This window comes from Leptosomus discolor, chromosome 1, assembly GCF_034619465.1.
Source record: "Leptosomus discolor isolate bLepDis1 chromosome 1, bLepDis1.hap2, whole genome shotgun sequence".
NCBI lineage: Eukaryota > Metazoa > Chordata > Aves > Leptosomiformes > Leptosomidae > Leptosomus > Leptosomus discolor.
Genome location: NC_141391.1, coordinates 168,429,874 through 168,451,821, shown reverse-complemented (window position 1 = coordinate 168,451,821; position 21,948 = coordinate 168,429,874). Strand labels below are relative to the sequence as shown.

General features: G+C 37.3%; 1 protein-coding gene across 2 annotated transcripts in view; it reads right to left on the bottom strand.

Moving 5' to 3' along the window:
- Positions 1-545: 545 nt before the first annotated feature.
- The window catches only part of NR2C1 (nuclear receptor subfamily 2 group C member 1), a 37,469-nt gene continuing 16,066 nt past the window's right edge, over positions 546-21,948 (bottom strand). Inside the window, exons 5-14 of one of the 2 annotated variants that reach the window (XM_086470922.1) lie at positions 20,189-20,368; positions 16,732-16,879; positions 16,540-16,630; positions 15,156-15,340; positions 11,630-11,792; positions 10,054-10,175; positions 7,127-7,266; positions 5,159-5,296; positions 1,637-1,742; positions 546-1,106 (exon numbers count right to left, since the gene is read on the bottom strand). In XM_086470922.1, the coding sequence (XP_086327048.1) occupies positions 932-1,106; positions 1,637-1,742; positions 5,159-5,296; positions 7,127-7,266; positions 10,054-10,175; positions 11,630-11,792; positions 15,156-15,340; positions 16,540-16,630; positions 16,732-16,879; positions 20,189-20,368 (1,448 nt within the window). In that variant the 3' untranslated portion in view covers positions 546-931. The remainder of the gene's footprint in view (positions 1,107-1,636; positions 1,743-5,158; positions 5,297-7,126; positions 7,267-10,053; positions 10,176-11,629; positions 11,793-15,155; positions 15,341-16,539; positions 16,631-16,731; positions 16,880-20,188; positions 20,369-21,948) is intronic. The other variant, XM_086470929.1, reaches the window with a different exon arrangement.

Below are 21,948 nucleotides of genomic sequence, written 5' to 3'. Positions count from 1 at the left end.
GAGAACTACATAGCCAAAGGCTAGCACTAATAAAAAAATAAAGATACGAACATAAGTTACGAGGTATCTAGAATGCCTCCATCATTGTGCACCATGTACAAAAGAGGGAGTAGTGTGAAAAAGCTTTAACTTCTGAGACTAGAAAAAACAAGAGGATGCTGTCTTTGAATACCTGCAGTATACACTTCTTAGTTTTTCATAGTATAAACCAGCTGACATCTACCAAGATTTAATACTACAACACAATATTCCTTTGCATCCATAAAACAGTCAGTACTGATCCTTTGCTGCTTCACTTTTGATCAACAGCATCAACGTATCATCAGAATATTTTAAAATGTGAACTTCCTCTACTTTCCCTGCACTTGGAACAGTGTCCAGTGTTTCATTCAACAAGAAACAAATCTTCAAAACAATAGGAAAAACTAAGTTTGGTTATAATGGTCTTGTTTTCCATGGAAACACTGGCCTTTTCAGGATGTTTGATCAGGTATTTTCCATTTGATCAGTGAGAAAGAACTAATAGCAAAACACTGAAAACACACTGGAGAGAGGAAAGTTAATTTATTTTTCTAAAACATCAAACTAAGTTGAGATACCTTAGTTCAGTCAAAGCTTCTTCAGTTTCTTCACAAGCCTGGACTTCATAAACAAATATTCCAAGTTCATCTATCTACAAAAATAGGATGGACAACTCTCGACTTTCTTCAGATACCAAGTTAATTTACAAGTCCTTGAAGATCAGGCGAAACATAGGAAGCAAACCTATATTCCTTAATACACTCTGCCACGTTTCCCAAGTGTACTGGAAAGGAGGAATATTAGCCTTCTTTGGAAAGGTGCATGGGAAGGCTTATTGCCATCTCTTGGAGACAGGGTATGCATTTACATCACCATGACTGCCATGGTAGAGAATCCTTGACTGGTACTTTTATACAACATGACCAATTATCTGAGAGTTGTAGTCCGCTGTCTCCATTCGCAGGATATAGGGGATGATGCTATCAATCTGAACATTTCCAATCAGTCCTGCAAAGAATAGCTCTTCAGTGATGGCAGCACTCATAAGCCTAAGAGCAGGCAATCGGAGGAGAAGTCTAGACAGTCTGGAAAATAAGTTTGGTAAGAAGCGTTACTTGTGGTCACAGATTTTGGTGTTACAATTATGGCATCAGCAACAGAAGAGGAAAAATTAACAAGGGACCACACTGGTCAAAATTTGCCGTATATAGTTCATTAAAGGCTTAAATATTTTAATCAGTAGATGATGAAACTTTTGTTTAGTCATGTCTTCCAACAGTACAAAAAATGTGAATATGCCTGTCAATTACATGGACTGTATAATGATTGGACTTTGACTAAATGAGGAAAGATTCCAATTCAAAATGAAAACATTAACAATATTAATTTTATTTCCAATATTTAATTTTGGAAATTCATAACGAATGAGTAGATGAATAATACTCATAATATGCATGAGTACATGCATAATACTTGAAGTGCTCTAATGGTAATGTCTTACCTTTAAGGAGGTAAGAAGAAAATGTACATATTTATTACAAGAAACACTATACAGATCATTATCACCGATGCTCTGAAAAGAGAATCAATCAAGTAAGCATCCAAGTTTACAGACCTGTAAGTATCATCCGGATATGCTTTTGTTACGTAGTCTTGGAACTCCATGTAAGCCTTTTCTTGAAATTTCTCAATCTGTACCACATTATCTAGACCTGGGTGATCTGAAAAAAAAAACATTCTACATTGTTATACCTGTTCTATATAAGATGAACTGAAATCCATACAGATTATCTAATTGTAAGCATAACGAAATCACTGTTTGGTAGCTGTAGCAACTTCAGTTTTAGTGGAGGACACTGCTTTACCTCCTTATATTTATTTTCCTCTATGTTTGTGTTTTATCTAGTTTTTTATAAACACAACCAGACATTTTGAAGAGTTTAAATAAATGCAGTGCTTGCAATGTTTACATCAATCTTGATGATACAGCTCTGTTCTCTGTGCAGCAGTAGAACAGCATTGTTTCAATACACTGACATTTATTGGAGTATTGTATGCACAAATTGCATTTGGGTGGGAAGTGAAGGATAAAATTAAGATCAGTGCAAAAAGCAGAATGAAAGGCTATGAACCATTTGTTTCCTAAAAATGCAGAAGATATGTAGAAGATCATTCTTTTTCAACCATTTGGTGCAAAATTTTAAAATGCGATAAACATAATTTTTAGCAGTGAATTAAACACTTGAAATCTAAATCTTGCTAAAATGAAAGAATACTATAAAATCATAGAATCATTAGGTTGGAATAGACCTCTGAGATCATCAAGTCCAACCATGTCCACTAAAACATGTCCCAAAGTGCCAGATCAACACGGTTTTTGAACACCTCCAGGGATGGTGACTCCACCACTTCCCTGGGCAGCCTGTTCCAATGTTTGACCACTCTTCCAGTAAAGAAATTTTTCCTAATGTCCAATCTAAACCTCCCCTGGCACAGCTTGAGGCCATTTCCTCTCGTCCTGTCACTTGTTACTTGGGAGAAGAGACTGACCCCCACCTCACTACAACCTCCTTTCAGGCAGTTGTAGAGCACGGTAAGGTCTCCCCTCAGCCTCCTCTTCTCCAGATTCAACCACCCCAGTTCCCTCAGCCGCTCCTCACAAGACCTGTTCTCCAGATCCTTCACCAGCTTCGTTGCCCTTCTCTGGACACCCTCCAGCACCTCAATGTCCTTCCTGTAGAGGGGCCCAAAACTGCACACAGTATTGGAGGTGCAGCCTCACCAGTGCCAAGTACAGGGGCATGATCACCTCCCTACTCCTGCTGGCCACCCTGTTTCTGACACAGGCCAGGATGCTGTTGGCCTTCTTGGCCACCTGGGCACACTGCTGGCTCATGTTCAGCTGGCTGTCAGCCAGCACCCCCAGGTCCTTTAACCTAACTGCCAAGTCATATTTGGAAATTATTATCCACTAATTCTGAACACTTTACACGGTCTGTAATTTTTATTACCCATCTATCTTAAATATTTTAATGTCACAGTAGCATGTCAAATCATGCAATTGTATTTTTCAGACACAGGATCATAAATGAGCTGCCAAATTATGTGAGATAAAAGATTATTTCTAACAGCTGCTCCTCTTCTCCAAATATATGGCCTTCTGTCAACAAAACCAGCAGGTTTTGGTCTAGCTCTGCAGATATAGAAGCTTTCAGAACAATTTAGCAGTTACGTGATACATTGGACTGCCTCGAACACATCATTTCACAAAGAAATATTTTGTCCTATATAGTAACTCAGTCATTTTGAAAGCATGATTTCAAATTTATGTAGAAGACAAGAGGTTAGTAAGTTCGTAAAGAAGCAACACAGTTTGAAGATTTGTCACTGACATGCAATATGCATCGATTCATGACACTGCTTTTAGAGCAATGTCAGAAATATAGCTAGAAATCAACTTCTGAAAACAGTAATTTGAAGATACTGCTAGTACACGAGCAGCCATTTACAAAGATGCAAAGTCTTCCAGACACTTCCTTTACACTCATCTCTTTCCCCAAGGCTGTCTTGTGACAGTCAAACAGCTGGCTGGGCACAGAAGATTTTCAGTAATCTTCAAGTTTTCAGCTACAGAAGACCTCAAATCAGCAGGGCCTATCAGCAGACTCTGCTGCACATGCAGCCCAGCCCCATCCTGTAGCAGAGCAGTAAAATCCCTGAAATTGTAATTTCTGGCCTGTGAATCATCGCCAGAACATCCCTTCTGTTCAAGGTACCAAACATGACTTTCAGATGCATGAAGATTTTGTTATATGGCTCATAGGATCAAGAATACTGACAATAGAGTGCCATTAAAGCAGCTACACATCAGTAGGAATGTGATCCTGAAAGCATGTGAGCTAAAGAAAATTCATCTCAATCATGTGACTGGATATAGCCTTTTCCCTGGATATTTTTCCTTCTACCTTTTGTGTTGTCAAATCTAATCGGAAAGACAAACTAACTTCAGACTAAACAAATCGGTAAATATTGCTTTGCAAGTGTAAGGTTCCTAGAAAAGTATTTTCTGGTGTCTAACAGGACTGATTTCTTCAGACAGGCCAAAAGATTCTGTCATGAATCCTCGTAGACGTGCAAGAAAATGGGCTCGCGGTATTCTTTCATCGTTTTGTTTCTTTCCTGGAGCATCCTGTACCAGTTCTGAGTATGGAAATACCATGGAAGAACCATTTTGGGGTAAGGAACACCTAAAGCAGAATTACATCTCCTGCAAGCATTATCTACTAAAATTAAACAAGCAAACACCCTCCCACCCTCCACTTAAAAGAAAGTCTCTGCCTCTTTTGAAGTAACGGTGAAAAGTCCAGGCAACCCTTTAGTCCTCAGCAGAAAAGACAAATTGCAAACAGGTTTTCCAGTGCTCTTAATATTGCAGTTAAAACTCATGGTGGGTCCTGCTTATCAGAAAACGGAAATCATTCCTGTGCTGTAGAAGCAAACACATAAACCCACGCAAGACTCTCCTAGTCACGAGGACTGACAGCAGGATTATGTTCTATAGTGAAAACACTCAGGATCTGATTTTCCGTAGTGATCCACATTAGAAGAATAGCACTGGAATATCCTCCGGGAACTCATCATCTTTCCTGGAGGGTTCTGACACTACTTACACTGCCTCTTATTTACAAGAATGTCTTTCATCTGAGAAGTCTTCCATTAATGCAATATTAAACAAAAAAAGAAAAAACAAATGCAAAAAGCAATGGAAGGTATGTAGGTTTTGTTGTGCATTTAGATGAGTACCATGAATTCGTGCTGATGCTGTCACTTTTACTGGACCCAACTTCAATTCATCTCAGCTGCATGTGCAAGAGCAACACTTCCGAAGACTAAACTGCACGTCCTCAGAAAAAGTACCCTAGAAAGGCAGTCCTTAACTTAAGCCTCCAAAGCAGCCTTCAGCTATTTACATAAAAGATTAACCCTCCTCTTCCTACAGTCCTCATTACACACCTTCCAAGATTCAACAAGTGAGGCAGTTCTACAGGTGACACTAACTGCATATAATGAAACAGGCAGAAGTTATATGGCAAAAAATAGCACAGATTAAATTTTTACGTTTGGAATAATTACATACCAGGACTGAAGAGGACGATTGCTTTCAAATACGCATATTCGTAGCCATCTAGGCAAAGCTTAACCATGCTGTTACAGAACTCTTGCAGTTTGAAGATATGCTCCATCACTAGTTTTCCTCTGTCTGTTGGCAGCTTATCTAAGTCAACACACATATAAAATAGAACCCCCCCAAGTCAACACACTTGCAAAAAATGTAGTCACGCTGGATTTTTAAAAATAGTTATTTTATTAAATTCAAACAGTGGGAAATCTATGCCATCTATAGTAGGTCTGAATAATCTTCACATTAACAATTATAGACTATAACATTCTCCTCCCCCCCCCCCCCCCCCGCCATTGTACAATTAGGTCTCTTCCTGCCACAAAAGCTTCCAGTAATCAGGGGTAGACTAGAGCTTGAAATAATCAAGGAAGGGAAAGATGACTTGTAAGTGAAGAATACACTGCCGCTACTGCAGATGTGTGCTCTACGTCTAAGAGCCAGGTGCCACGAGGTAGGTTAGTGTCTAGCTTCATGGGTTATCTTAGTCAAAGACCATGCTGCTGCTGAAAAAGAAGGTGCACTATACACCTTTCCTGAGTTGCATCTAGGGGAATGTGGTTGGTGCAGAGCTGATCCTCTTGGGTCAGCAAGAGCTAAGCAGCCTGAAAATCCCATTCCCTCTACAATCCATGGAAGTAGGGTCTCTGGGCCCCACAAACTTGTTATCTCTTGGAGATGCTGCAGCTGGCATACTACTCAACTGGAAGATATTGGTTATAAATGTCTGATTTTTGCACTCAAACTGAATTCCCAAATTAAATGGCAAAAGTATTTATTTGTAGAAATTATAAAACCATGACTAATTACTACAATACTCTTTTTGGTGAGCATGCTTAAAAATTATGTAGCCCAAAGTAAGTTCCCAAATTCCATTTGTATGCCTCCTAAAGACATTCACAGATTTGTTAGTATCTTTAGCTGATCCAGTACACTTACTGGTTTAATCAATTTGTTTTAATTATAAACTATTGTTATTTATAAGAGGATCTTGTGGATATTAGCGAATTTTCATACACATAACAGCAAATAACCCAAAAATCTAGTTCAACCTGAAAATGCTAAGATTTTCTTTATGTGCATCTACCTTACTAAAAACGTGTTAAGACTCTGAACAGATGAAGACTGTACTATTTTTGGTTGGTTAGCTTTTAGTGCTGACAACCTTGTGAGTGTTCATAAGCACACAAAGAAGATTAGCTAAAAGACTCCCCTGCTACTCAGAAGAACAATTCCTTCACTGCAGATCAAGTGAAAGAGGAGGCCAACTGACATCTCTTTCATTTGAATGAAAAATATGCCAAAGATGCAGGACAGAGGATTAATAAGGAACAAAGTATACTTAGTGAAGGTCTGTTGAAGACTTGCATGTAGTCTAAAACTAGTATACATAAGACAACAAGCCAAGTTACGTAAAGGAAGTCTATCACCAAGTTGGCATTTGGCTGCTTTGTTTCACAGCCATGAACAGCAAGGACAGGTGGGTCATTGTCTACTTTATACCCTTGATCCAGAGAAATCATATTCACAGTACACTTGTGTTCTTAAGGTTGATGCTGCCTGAAATATTCCTAATTTGAGCTGACAATATTAACAGAACAGCAGAACACTATTAAACAATACACAGACATACAATAAAAATAACCCCAGGAAATGGTATTCTGTATTAGATATATGGGCAATTTTATTTTTTTTTATTTGGGTGTAAGTATTAGCACAGCTGACTTTTGCAAAATTGCTAAAAAATTCCACCTTATGAACTGTATTTTCTAGCATTATTTTGTTTCAATACTAACCACGAAACTCTATGAACAGTAAATTTTCATTAGCAACTGAAGGCTAAGTAAAAAGCTTCTGTGCAGTTCAAAACTTAAAAACCATGAAGTAATTCCCCAAGTCTGGCAATGTGCACAGTATACACCTTACCTTGCTGTAAACTGCCATGAAGGTGATTAACAAATGCAGCTAATATAGTTGCCACATTCATAACTTGTGAGCATTGTGCAAGACCAAGCGTAAAAAGTTCGTTCCAGCAGGCTTTTACTAATGATATGCTGTTATCCTGTCTATTAAAAAATACAATAATTTCACTTAATAAAATCAGCCATTTGCATTCACATACTTTTTTAATTTGAAGAGCACTTCATAAAACATTCATCTAATTAAACCATTGCAACCAGTACCAAAATGAAGCCCTGCATCAAAGATATTTTTATTTGCAAGCTAGGATTAAAATACCTGTTTTAGAGTGACTTTTGTAAAGAAGTAATTTTTGTTTTAATGATCTAAAAGGAGATGTATTTCTATCACAGAAGCAAGCTGAAGTTACAATAAATGAGAACCATCTAGGCGTATTCCATCATGCTAGTTTTCTTAGGATTTACACTAATTTTTGAATAACATTTACATGCACAGACAAAAAAAAGTTTGTATTGTTCCTGTATTATGGATGTAGAATAGACTCAAAGGTCTTTTTTTTTAACTTGAAATCTGGCAGGTTGGTGTAATTTTTTAATTAAAAATATTTGTGCAATGGAACATATGAGATCAAGTTCCTAAGCTTCCTGACTGCTGTTTTCTGTATTCATGTTTGGAATAAGGTTTGAAATACAGACTTCAAAGTATAAACAGAAGTCATGAGGATTTCTTTGCTGTAAGAATTAGTCCTTAAATTAATTTTCATGTGTAGTCAGTACTTTATTTTCAAATGCCGAAGCTCAAACTTGGGTATATCAATCCCTATTCAGACACTTCCATATTAGTAACCTAACTTTCAGTATTGCCAAGCACCTCTAACTTGTAGAGCTTAAAAAGAGTTCAGTACCTTAAAAAGGAAATCCTACCAATGAGCAATCAAATTCAGGTACCATGTTTCACAGTTTTAGCCAGTAAATATAAATAATGGAAATCTAAAAGAAGCACAAGATGCAGCTTCTACATGTATTTGTCACATCCCCATTCATCTCCTGTCAACGGGACTACACTGAGGAACAGTGAAAACAGGGTGTACTGGCTACCGAGCCAGTATGTGTGTAGATAACTGTGCATCCAGAGCACCTTTATGGCTGATCAAACTTAGATCAGGACTGGCTGATCAAACTCAAAAAACTAAGAGGTTGTAACCAGCCTGATGAACATTTCAGTAGGAATCTCTCTTGCCTGCAAAGATCCTCATGCCGGAAGATGAACTAAGCAGTAACTTGGTATCACTAACTACATCAGTATGCCAAAGCCAACTACCTTGCTGTGGCTAAGGAAAACATTGCCCGAGGAGGAAACCTCCTGGATACAATTATCTCTCTTCCTTACAAAACCACTACTATGGTTCTGTGTTGGCTCATCAACTCCACTCAATTACTAGGTACCATGAATTTCTCTTCATTTTAAAAGTGAAATGAGTCACCCTTCTAAAAGTCAAAATTGTAGTACATAATGTGCTCAAACTAAAAAAGCTGCATTAATTTCAAACAAATCTCCATTTGAAAAAAGTATTTTAAACTCTTCAAAAGCAAAATTGTGTATTTATGTAAAACGGTGTTTAAATACACTGTTGCCCATGATCTTGACTGTGACTGTAAATACTAGCACAGGTGAATATTAACACTATTCAGCATTTCTCGTAAAATCTTTCCAGACAGACAGGTCTTCCGTACAACATTTTATTTTTAAAAAGCAATTCCCATTGGTTGTTATAACACTAATTTGCAGTGTCTCTGTTACAAAAACCTTTTAAAAATGTATAATGATATAATGTACTATGTTCATTTGCTATGTATTTTGAAATTCTGCAAGGCAACTATTTCTACTAAAATAAAACATATTTACCTGATTTTTTACCCTTGCTATTGTTTTAACTTTATACAATTTTACTTTTTCCTTCTCCAAAACACAGGCTTCAATGACACACAATATAGTATCTTTCCTTAAACAATGTAGAATCATTTGGCTTAAACATCTGAATAAACACAAATGGTAATCACAGATCATCCTGCTTTTGACAGCCTTTCTGGAAAACAGGACAGTCCCTCACTTTAAAAAGGAATTCTCTTTGCTGCCACAGTCATACACTATTTTGATACTGACTTAAAGAAAAACACTGTAGATGAGAACAGACAAACATGATCTATATTCCATTTGTGTCAGAGCTGATACAGTATCTTTGTTTGATGTGTCTTCATGAAATTAATTCTGAAAATAACATAAATCACTTTTGCTCCTGCTGTTTTGAGCTGTTTTCTCAAGATGATCAGCAAGGGACTACTACATTTAGCTTAAGGATTTTAAGTGATACATGGAATTCTGCTGGAAAAGCAGGATGTTATACAAACCATAAAGAGTGTAGTAAGAATTACTTTCTGGTTACAGCAACTATTTTTTGTTGGAAAATCCTCTGAAATTAAACAACTTGCTGAATTTAGCCAACTATTTTCTTCATGCAGGTTATTAAAAGCAAAATTATTACTACTAATTCATCTATGAAGATAACAATATTTGGGGATCCAGAGAGGAGCTTCTTTTTGATGACTGCCAGATAAGCATCTTAGTTCGGGATACAGCTACCAAAAAAATCCTAGGAAGTCCTACTTACTAAAAATTTATTAAGGAAGTAGTGTGCGGATATTTGATGGTTACAAGGCTACTCCTTTTTCCTTCAAAACCCAACTAAAGTACCTGGATTGGACTGAAGTTGGGAGTAGTTTTGATTCAGAAAATTTACCTTCATGATGAAGAGCTATAAAAAGTTTCAATAAGTAGATTTATATTTCAAAATGTACCTGAAGACGACAGTGAAAATAAAAACCTTAAAAAGTACGTATTCACGGCATGAGTGAATAGAGTAACTGAACACTCACCCTAAAGCTTGGAAAGATGGAATGGAACGTGCCCAGTGCATGGACAAGAAAAGCAACCTGGAGGCAGACTCGCAGATATAGTGAACGTTAAGATATTCAGGCATAGGAGAAGGCATGGTGAGCTGACAACCAAAAAAAAAGAAAAAAGTGCAAGTCAGTTACTTTACTTTCTTCATTAAGAAATGGTATGAAAAAAATCAGTCTTACAGTTTCTTTTAAGTGAAAAACTATTTTTTTTTTAAATAAACATGAGATAATCCTGAAATAAAATTAATGACTGCCTTTTTCATTATTAGCTATGCTGTTATATCCTGTAGTAACTACAAAGCACGAAAAAAAGGCAAAATTTTTGAATCATTATCTTAGATAAATATTGATGTCTTGGACACCTGGAGATGGAAAATCCCAAATGAAACTCAACTTTTAGGACACAATCAAAGAATAACAGTTTTAGAAGAATCATTGTAATTAGAATGAAGTTGCTTATGTGTATATATAGATAAGCACATTAAAAATACAAACAGAGAGGCATCATTACTTTCTGAAGCCTCTCCCAGAGGAGTGGAGTAAGTGGTCTGAATTCCCACAATTCCTGGGGAGTATGTGTATTCTATTTCACAAAACATCTTTTTTTGTACTTTTAATCAATATTTTACAAATAAATACATCAAATAATTGTAAATCAAATTGTAAAATACCTAATATTCAGTTGCTCTCAAGTCCTAAAAATATAATCAATATACATCAGAAAGGACCAGCTCTACCTTTCTCCACATACATGAGTAAAATCAGTGGCGTTACCTGCGCATCTGAAGAAAGTGGGATTTGACCCAAACCTGCTAATTATAGTGTTGTAGTTTTATCTTCAGAAATTAATACTTCTTAACATAATGGTCTGGCTAACACAATTTAAAAAAAAACCCTGACATTTGCATTAAAGAGATGTTTATTTGAGTGATCAAAATGTGTCGATGAGAGGGGCAAAGTTAATAAAATGCCTGGTACTGAACAAGATTTCAGATGAGCAAGATTTTTGATTTGTCCATGAATAATAATGAATAGAAGAATTTCTGCAGGCTCATAAAATAAGAAATAAAGCCAGAAAATATATGGCTCACTAACAAACCCCCAGTATTTTTCCTTAATGATTAAAGTCAATTAAAACCATACTAAAATAGGGCACATTCACAAAGCAGAAACTGAAAAATATACTTAAGAGTCTCAAAATCCAGTTGCGGATTGCATCAGATCCACCTGCTAACAAGTGAGAATGTGGATGCTGACTCTCTGCTTTGGGCAACACTTGTCTAAGTAAACCCTCTCGCACGGATTACCTAGTATTTTTAAGGTAAGGAGCTACAAAATAAACAGTGCAGCTAAACCACTGAAGAGAGGTGTACATTCTCCCAAACAACTAGTTAACCAGTGAACAAAAGTGGTGCATTCATCAGAAATGAATGCCAATACCTGAACAAATAGTTACTCTTCTAAGAAATTCAAAATGAGATTTAATCAGATCATTATTTTATAATACTATGTTAAAATGATTATAAATAGTCAACAAAGTATTAAGTACCCTGAACGCTACATGTGCATCACTGAGCAGTGGCCCCTCTATTTCAACGATATTCATGCTTGTTTCTCCACCAATCAGCTGTACGCTGGCTTCAATACTTTCAGAGTTCTGGCACGCTGCACTCTCTCCTGGATTTAATGCTTTTGCAAGAGTATCAAATGCTCTGTAAGATCACAACAAACAAATAAACAAACAGAAAATAAACTCCATTTTAGAAATTGATTCAATTTAGGAGGAACTTGCCTCCTCTGCATTTAGGAGGAACCTGAAACCGAACTAAATCCCTGAAAACTCCCAACTTACAGCTGCTCTGAAACAAAAATTAGCAGCGGATCCTGTTCACACTAGTTGCCAACAAGTTCACAGTTTTGACATATTGACTGTGCTGCTGAATCACAGTTTGCCTCTCAAGATCTCTTTAGTAATGTTTACTGAGAGCGCTGGCATGAGTGTTTTGAGGACATGATCATCAGACTGCTGTTAAAAGCAACTTAATGCACATATAAATTTTACAGATTTTTTGCTACTCAAACATAAACGGCATATGTTTGGGGTATTTTTAAAGCAATGAGTTGTGGTTCAGTTATTTAATTTAACTTTAAAAGACTGTTTCTAATATGTAAGAGAAAGCACTCTCATGCTTTTAATACCATCCTTAGTACCCTTTGAAGTGGGGCAGTGACTCCTGTCACATGCACAAACATTATTGGGGAGCTGCCAGACAAGCACAGATATTTTATTCATTATTTTGCTGCTTGACAACAGATGTGTTGTTTTGCTGTTCACAAATACACCTGCGAACCACAACTGATATATATTCAATCAAAAATATACAGACTTGACCACTGCCTACAGACAGATGACATATCCTTTGTATCATTTGCATACAGTGTTGCATGAAAAACTTATGCACTGAGGTCTGAAAACTTTACAATAGCTGATTATCAGCTTGTATGTAGAGCTGATTCTCAATTTACAGACATGTTTATTACCACAGAATCTAAAATCACTGATTTAATGCCGAAGTCTGGAGTAGAACTTTGCCACCTCCTCCTCCTCTACACTCCATAGCTATCTAAATTAACAAGCTAAAAAAAGTCTAAATGTTTACTATGTTGGACATAACCATTTACGACCAAACGAAACATCACAACAATACTGACACTGCCTCAGGCTTGAGATGGTAAATGAACTAGTTTTTGGTCCTACATCAGCCTGTATACCTTGATGTGTACACATGAGGGTGACTGGGGCATGCATAAGTGGACTAAACAGACATATGCGGACTACAGAGATACATGTGGGATGTTTTCTGTCTCTGGTATATGGAAAGTAAGCATAAAGGGAATGCATGCATGGGCAAGCTCTAGAAGCTATATTATTGGACTCCTGCTAGGAGATTTGACTTTCAGGTCCTCCGCGGCTTGCTCTTGGCAGCCTTAGGTAGAACAGGCAAACCCAGCAGCTCAGTAGCAGCTTCTTCTTAGGAAAAATAGGATCCCTGCAGGGCTCTTCACGTAGCAGGGACAGAAATGTAAGAGAGGAACAAGATCTCCCCTTTCCTCAAAAGGTAAATGTCATATGCAGCTGCACGATCCTGTATTTATTCTACTATAGGCCAAAGAGTCCTTTTTAAATAGGTGGGCAGGTACACTGATTAACCCTGTCTCCCCATGATACTTTGTTTCCGACTTATATTCTTGATGTTTGCTTTCAAAGAAATCTCCTTCCTAGCTCATAAACTGTCAGTAGTAAGCCAGCACAAGTCAGTAGAAGCTTTGCTTCCTCATGGCTCAGCATCGTGGGTCCTTTTCATACACCAAGCTCCAACATGAGCAACGGCTGCAAGGTAAAATACCAAGGAAAAGAGAATCTAGAACAAACCTTGCTGGGAAGCTATGAAAACGTAGCCCACAAAGTGAGAAAAAAACATATAATCAACATTAAAACACATGGTATTGATATCCTTTGCTAGAAACAAGTTTAGTTCTCTTTTTGTCAGGCTCAGTCACTAACAAATACATAGGATTGCTGATGAACTGTAAAAAAAAGAACATAGATAATGAAGCCATTAGAGGACAAGGCACAGAATGTTGCAATGTAAAAGCTGCAGAATGCTAGCAGCAAAGTTGTATACTGCTGTAGCTGCAAGCAATGAAATATAATAAAATACAAGAAAAACACAGATGGATAAAACGTCCTTCCTGAAATCCCTTAAACTCCTTTTCTTCAGTAAACATCTGTGTCTGCGAGATCAAGGCAGCATAGGGCCTGGCAAGGAAATCAAAGATTTAGACAAAAATTTTAGTTTCTGCTTGGGTAACAACTTCCCTTTCACAGGAATATTTAACTTGAGCCTCTCCACTGGAAATCTATTAGGTAACCTACTTGGACAAGAGTATGCATTAAGCTGCGTCAGCGATCTTTCAAGCTCCCTGGCTGAGAGAATTTGATGCCTTTTCATAGACAGATTTTTAAAACTGAACAGAAACACTGCCGTTGGCAAAAGCAAGCATCTGAAAGTGCCAGGAAATAAAGCAATGAAAGATTACTACATCTTTCTGAACAGCCATAGTATTGAATGAAGCTTATCAGCAAGTACAACAATACTATTTACACAGCATATTCTTAACTTCTTTACCTAGGAAGACACAGCAAAGGCCCAGATCAGCACCTATAGAAAGCCATGCTGACTTTCTAAGCAGCATATAAAGAAAGGAGCAAGAATAAATGCATTCTGCTTGCAATTATACAATGCGGTAGAGACCACAGGAGAAACCTTGTATTTCAGTCAGTACAAACTACTTCACTATTTACCAATTTTTTTTTCCCTGATGGATTTACTCCAAACATACATTTTCAAAACAGCATGTATAATGTAGATGGTGTGTAAAGGAATATTGCTGGGACAGCTGTCAGAAGCTTGCATGAGATGACAACCGAGGAAGAACACGACTGTGATCGATGGAGTAACTGAGTATGTTCTATACAGAGTATCTTACACATACGCTCACCAAAATGTCTCAGTTAAAACCAGTGCAAGACAGAAGTTCGTAAGATATTCAATGAACGTATTTGTATGGATGGTGAGAATTCCGTGACAACTTCTGCATAGAAAGAAAATGCTTTTCAAGCTTTTAAGGCGATTAATAGTTACAGGCATTAAACTGCTTACACAGATAAGATCTCTAAGAAACAGTTTTCCAGGATGATACAAAGTACTAAGACTATAGTACAAGATCTTACACACTGAGGTCAACCAAAAGGTAAGAAAACCAGTTGTAATATTTAAATTGAAATTCATTTCAAGTACAAACAACTAAAAGTATTTATTTCTCAAATGGAACTTCCTTACGATTTCACTCAGAACAATCTTACAAGATTTATGCTCTACATCAGCTGAGGCTGTTATTACTATTATTTTTAATGCAGGTATATTTCCTACACTGTGATGATTTAACTAATGGTCTGAATTGACAGAGGTCGTCTCGAAAAGAATAGTATTTTCAAGTGTAACATGCCTTACCTTGTAACATCACTACTAGCTTGTTCTTCTTGCTGGAGTTCAGATAATGATGCATCTCCATTACTTAAACTCTCAATCATAGATAGCTCTGTACTGCTTTGTGACATGTCTTTGCATTTACTGAGATTTGCTAATGAAGTCACCACATTTGCCAGTGTACTTAAATCTCCCTGACATGCTTCGACCTAAGAGAAAAGCACAGCTTTTAGTTCTCTCATATTGGCAGCAGCTAACTTGCAGTAGAAGAATCATAACTTTTACATAAATGAAGGAATAAGCATGTGAATAGACCTGTAAGAAAAATATTGTTTTCAGTAAATGGGTAATCATAATGCAGCAATTAGACACTGCACTGCTTCTACAATATGAAATATTTAGACATTTACTTTTACAAGTAATAGCTATCTATTTCTTTCAGAAAGAATGCTACAGATGGTAAGCAAGTGCAGAAACAGAATTTATCATCTCCACTCACTAGTTAGTCACCAGGACTATAAGACTGCACTAGATTATATTTTCAGCATCTTCCTTCCTCGTGTAAATGACTCAGTAGTAATAGGGCAGGAAAATGTTTGAAATGAAGGAATGGATAAAAAGTCAGCTTTAAAAGCAAGCAGAAAAAGAATTCCGATGCGGCCTTTTTGGATGTTACGTCTTTATTTAACTGCAAGGGAACAATGTGACTCAGTACTGACCAGCAACTCAGAGAGGCAGAAAGACATGTTTCCCACTCTGCCCACAAAAAAAAAAAATTAATAAGGACTCTACAGCCAGAGCCAGAAAAGTAAAGTGGAATAAACAACTTTTGATGGGGCCCTTTGCAGACAGAGCAAGCAAGGCTAGAAAAATACAAAAGCTTCCCACCATGCATGTGCAGGGAAGTTACCACATGTCTTTAGTGGATCAGTAAATGTAACAAAAATGGAAACAAAGGAAAACCAGCTCAGAAATAAGACTGTTGGTGAGATAGCTCTTATTAGCATTGCAAAAAAATTAGTGATTCAGGGGGGGAAAAAACCTAACTATTTATGAAATACACCGCAATAAAGCCACGTGAGGTTTTGCAAACACCTCACTTCATTGGCACAAAAGAAATATCCAAGTGTCAGGATTGCTCAACACAAAGAAAAACAACACAGCCCTTAAAGGTCTCTAAAAATGTGGAGGAAGGCATTTACTTTGTAGAGTTTTTAGCATTTTTTACTATGCAAAGCTAAAAGCATTCTTGTGAAGAGAAGGCGTTTGCACCACTGGCTAATGTTGTAAAGGAGTGTTTTAAAAATTAATTTAATATAACTGAGGTACAACAAACCAGAACACCCTTCCCTCCCTACATACACAATTCCAGCTATCAACTCAATCTATCGGTCACATCACCATATACCTTATCAGGAGTCATCAGCACAGTGGGCTCACTTTTTATTGCAGACTGATGAATGTTAACAAACATTCCCGACTCCAGCAGACCTGTTGATCTGACACAAAACAGCAAATATTTTAATTTTGATCAATTTTAAAATTAATTTTTCCTGTTTCAGGAAAGAGATATAGCTGCTTCTGAGGAGAATTTACATACCTTGCTGTTTCATTGTCTGTTACAAAAGTTGGAGTCGCAGCTAATGGACTACGAAGATCTTTCCGAATGTAGATCTTTTCTGTAGAAGCTGCACAGTTTGAGGATTTTTCTCTTGACACTTCAATAGGTTTCCTCTCACACTGCACAGCTAACAAAACAATATGCAACTATTAAGACACATTCCAAATTACAAACGAAGAAATGATCCTTTTTTTTCCTTTTCTTTATTTAATCTGCAATTTTAATAATGATTCTGAAAATAACTAAAAAAATTAATAAATCCCGTAACCAATAAGCTAACAACTTGGGTAAAAAACAACACACCAATTTGATTTGTTCTTAATGAAATGAGCTAGTAGTCAAAGTCTGAGACCAAACATAAAGACACTGAATTTTTAGTTACAAATTAGTTACAATGAATTTAAGTTACAATTAAGGGAGAAATCCCCTTATACCTTAATTTTAATTTGAATCTTTAAGTGGAGGCTTATGGCTTCTCCTTCTCTCAATTTCATTATCCCACATTCTCAGTTAATTCCACACTCTCAGTTAATTCGTAAAAGGACTCAGTTAATTCGTAATGGTACCCTTTTCCATTCATTGCAGGTCTGGGTTGAACCCACATAACTTTATGAACTTAAAAGAAGCTTTTCAAGTTAGGACCTTGGACAATACAGAGGGAAAGGGACATTCACAAAGTTCAGTCCAGACCATTTAAGATCTGGTCAACAAAAGATCCTGACCCACAATCACTGAATTCAAAGAAGCAGCAGATTTTTAATTTGAATAGCTCACTGAAACTAGGTGGAATGAATCTGGGCTTTTGCCTACAGATACATCACCTTGCTTTGGATGGATTAGAGAACACTGAAATGAAACTCACAGTATTATATCTTATGGGGAACGTTCTAGGTCTCCGGAATAAAGCCAAAAAAAAAAACCAGTTTACAGTTTGATTTTAAAAGTTTAAAAGGAAAATTTAATTTCTGGAAAAAGAACACAACAGTAACATAACATTGTTACTATAAAACTTAATTAATAAAAGGTATTTACAGTGTACAAATTTTTAAAAAATATGCAGTAAGTTGTTCTTCCACAATTATAAAGTGGTACAAGTAATTTTATAGATTTGAGTAAGATCCTGGAAGAGAGTCACAAACCCATACATAATTTAAAATATGCACCAATTTACCAGCCTGATAAGCACTGACTACTGGCTGGCAGTCTCTTTAATATTGTACTGCACATAGAAACCGCTAAGCCTATAAAGAGAATCCTGAATGTTCACTATTTCAAAACACAAAAGCAAATAGGAAAAAAACGAACATTTTTTTTCCTCGATTATGCAGTTTTGGAAAGTGTGTAACTAGAGAAAAAAAATTAAAAAGCTTTCCAGTTAGTAGCAGACTGTGATGTTATTTGAATTTTTAAATCAGTGAGTATCATAAAACCAAATGTCATAGTATCATCAAGTACAGATAATGCCATTAAACCTAGCCTGTAGTCCATGAATCGTGCTTTAAAAGGGTGGGAGCTGGAGGCAAAAGCCTTTTATCTTCCTTTGCTAACCCTGTGCTTGCTAGCTGGATCTGAGTTTGCTGAGAAAGGGCCAAGACTTATTCAAGGGATAAATAACCCCACTGAGGGAGCTACAGTACAAGATGATGCTGAGTTTTCTTTCCTCTCCCCACTCCACTGAGGAATGAGACTTCTCATCCCAAAACAATCCTCTTCTCTGCTCAGTATTCCCCTTACAGGAAGGGAATGTCCATAGAGGTTCAAGAGGGTCAGCAAAAGAGCTGGATGGCAGAGAGAAGAGCATGACTAATACTGCGTGTATATCAATGGCATGGCAGTATCAGGGCTGGAGAATTTGTTTACTGCTTGATTTTTGGTGTATTTGGTATTCTGGTACTGCTGTGGTATTGCAATATCACTACACCCACTGTATCGAAATCTCAAAAGGAACTTGAAATCTGCAGGAATCAGTAAGAACTGAACTCCGGATCACTATGGATCTCTGCCTTGTGAATAACTGTCTCTGCAGAGCTTTACAAAAATCATAAAATTAGAGAATGGTTTGGGTTGGACAGGACCTTTAAAGGTCATCTAGTCCAACCCTCCTGCAGTGAGCAGGGACACCTTCGACTAGATTAGGTTGCTCAGAGCCCCGTCCAACCTGACCTTGAATGTTTCCAGGGATGGGGCTTCTACCATCTCACTGGGCAACCTGTGCCAGTGTTTTAATACCCTCATTGTAAAAAAATTCTTCCTTATCTCTAGTCTAAATCAAATCTGCCCTCTTTTACTTTAAAACCATTACTCTTCTTCCTATCGTAACAGGCTCTGCTAATAAGATTGCCCACATCTTTTTAATAGGCCCCTGTTAAGTACCGGAAGGCCGCTAAAAGGTCTTCCTGGAGCCTTCTCTTCTCCACGCTGAACAACCTCAACTCTCTCAGCCTGTCCTCATAGGAGAGGTGCTCCAGCCCCCTGATCATCTTCGTGGCCCTCCTCTGGACCTGCTCCAACAAATCATCTCCTTCGACCTGCTGGACACACTTGTCTTAATGCAGCCCAGGATACCGTTGGCCTTCTGGGCTGTGAGCACACATTGACGGCTCATGTTCAGCTTTTCGTCCACCAGTACCCCCAAGATCTTCTCAGTAGGGCAGCTTCATCTCCCAGCCTGTATGGCTTCTCCTTCTCTCAATTTCATTATCCCACATTCTCAGTTAATTCGTAAAGGACTCAGTTAATTTGTCCCTTCATCCCCCAGCCTGTATTGATACGAGGGGTTGCCCTGACTCAGGTGCAGGACCTTGCACTTGGTCTTGTTGAACCTCATGAGGTTCACACAGGCCCACCTCTCCAGCCTGTCCAGGTCCCTCTGGATGGCATCCCACCCTTCAGGCATGTCAACTGCACCACTCAGCTTGGCGTCATCTGCAAACTTGCTGAGGGTGCATTTGATCCCACTGTCTGTGTCACTGCCGAAGATAATAAACAGCTCCAGTCCCAGTATGGACCCCTGAGGGACGCCACTCATCACCTATCTCCAAAAATGAACAGCAATTGTCAGTAATCTCCGTTGTGGAAAAACGGACAAGAAAGCAGAAGGATTCAAAACATTCAATAGCTTAATTTATGCACAGAAAAACTGAACTGCATATATAAAACTCGAAGATGGAGACATGCTTGACATTTGCCACCTAGGAATAAGAATTCATTCACTTTTACCACATGCAATGTGCTTATTAAGTTTGTCAAGCCATATGTATGCCTGAAAACATTTCAGACTTCTGATAGACCAATCCTGTATAATTCTTTAAAGGAAAAAGATACAATGACTTAAAAATATAAAATCAAAATAACAATTTGTATTAATACAAAGCATATCTTTTGCAGCACGCAATATAGCTGCCAGCTAAAATAATTTACACTTATGCAGACTTACAATCTTGTTTCATCCCAAATGCGATGCATCTCTGCAGCCTACAGTACTGACATCGATTCCGGTGGTGTTTGTTAATAACACAGTCTTTTGTGCCTCGGCACGAATAAACTAAATTCTTCCGTATACTCCTTTTAAAGAATCCTTTGCATCCCTCACAAGTTACTGCTCCATAGTGACGCCCTAGTTACAAAACAATGGAAATCACAACATAAATTTTACACTGTAATATTATTTTTTTAGAGTTTTATTTATTAAAAACAGATTATTTGCTATTTTACCCAGACCCCCCCCACACTTTTCCCCCCATAAATTACACATCTTAGAATATATCGTGGCTACAAAACAATATAAAAAAAGCAAGTGAACCATTTTTTTAGTTCAAAGCATTTAAACAAGACAGAATTTACAAATAGGTAAGTTGCTTATTAAATTCTTGCTGAATCTGTTGACAACAGTGTTAAAAAAGCTAAGAAAACCAGTTAGCAATAACATAGAAGAAACTCTTTTAATTTATACAGTCTTTAGCATTTTTTTAAATGTCCCCGCAGTCAAGCCCTGTTATTGCTCATTACAAATTCACCTGTCAAAACAGTATGATTAAATCTAATGGTGCCATGGACATTTGACAGCAGTAGGTAATCACTTCAAAGCTTTATGTTGAACTTTCATTTTCCTAACAGGGTAATGGTACATTTAGTTCTTTCAGCAAAACTTCAATGAAAGAATAATCTAAACTAGCTAAATATTTTTTTAAATATCAGTTCTTCTGTGAATTTTCTAATAATAAAAAATTCTAGGACATACTACAGAAGAAAGTCAAGTTCAAAAATTATTTTTCAGAAATACATTGTTTTGATTCTGCTATAGCACAAAACACAAATATTAGTAAAAAGTACTGGTTTTGATTAAGACATACTTGGCGATTCCAACAATTTTAATTCTATAATCCTGAAGAAAAAAAAAGAACTCTAAAACCAAAGATCACAGACAAACACTCAAAATACATACTGCGGTGCCACTAAGGCTGTTCTTTGAACTAAGTAGGACACGTTACAGAAAAAAATCTCAAATATGAACTAATTTAAGGGAAAATATATTTTTAGATTCTTCCCTCACTCCTCACAAACTTTTTTTTAGATACAACAATCTCGTCTGCCTGAAGTTTCTAGAAATTCTGATAGGCTTTCTAGATTCCTTTATCACAACCATATTAACACACTATTAAAATGTGAAATTTAGAAAGCATCATATATTAAAAGAATATTACTAAGTGAAACATTTTAATAGCAGTTGGATTGTGAATACTAATATCCATCCTGCAAAGCACCTGGGCTGCTGCTTCACCTGCTGTTTGATGTAGCTTCTTGGACTCCAGCTTGGAGATGTCTGCAAAGCAGTTTGACTGCTGGTCACATGGGAGGCTCCCAGGAACCTGCAGCTGCTCAGGGCAACATGGCACTCTCCCCAAATTCACTACCACTGCTCGATATCCCTAGGCCAGGACAGGAGGAATAGCTGCTGAGATGTCCAGCCCCTGAAGCAACACTCCAGCCCTCCACTGAGGAGCCAGAGGAGTCTCGCCAAGTGGAGTAGACCAAACAGATCTTTGCCTTATGCTTGGCAGAAGTTTCCTTTGAGATGGGTGAAGTCTGACCTGTATTTAGAGCTCTAGGAACTATATTTTTAATCCTAAACATTGCCATAGTAGAAAAATTTTAATTGGTTTTATTTCCTAGGAAGTTTGCTCCCCATCCTACTAC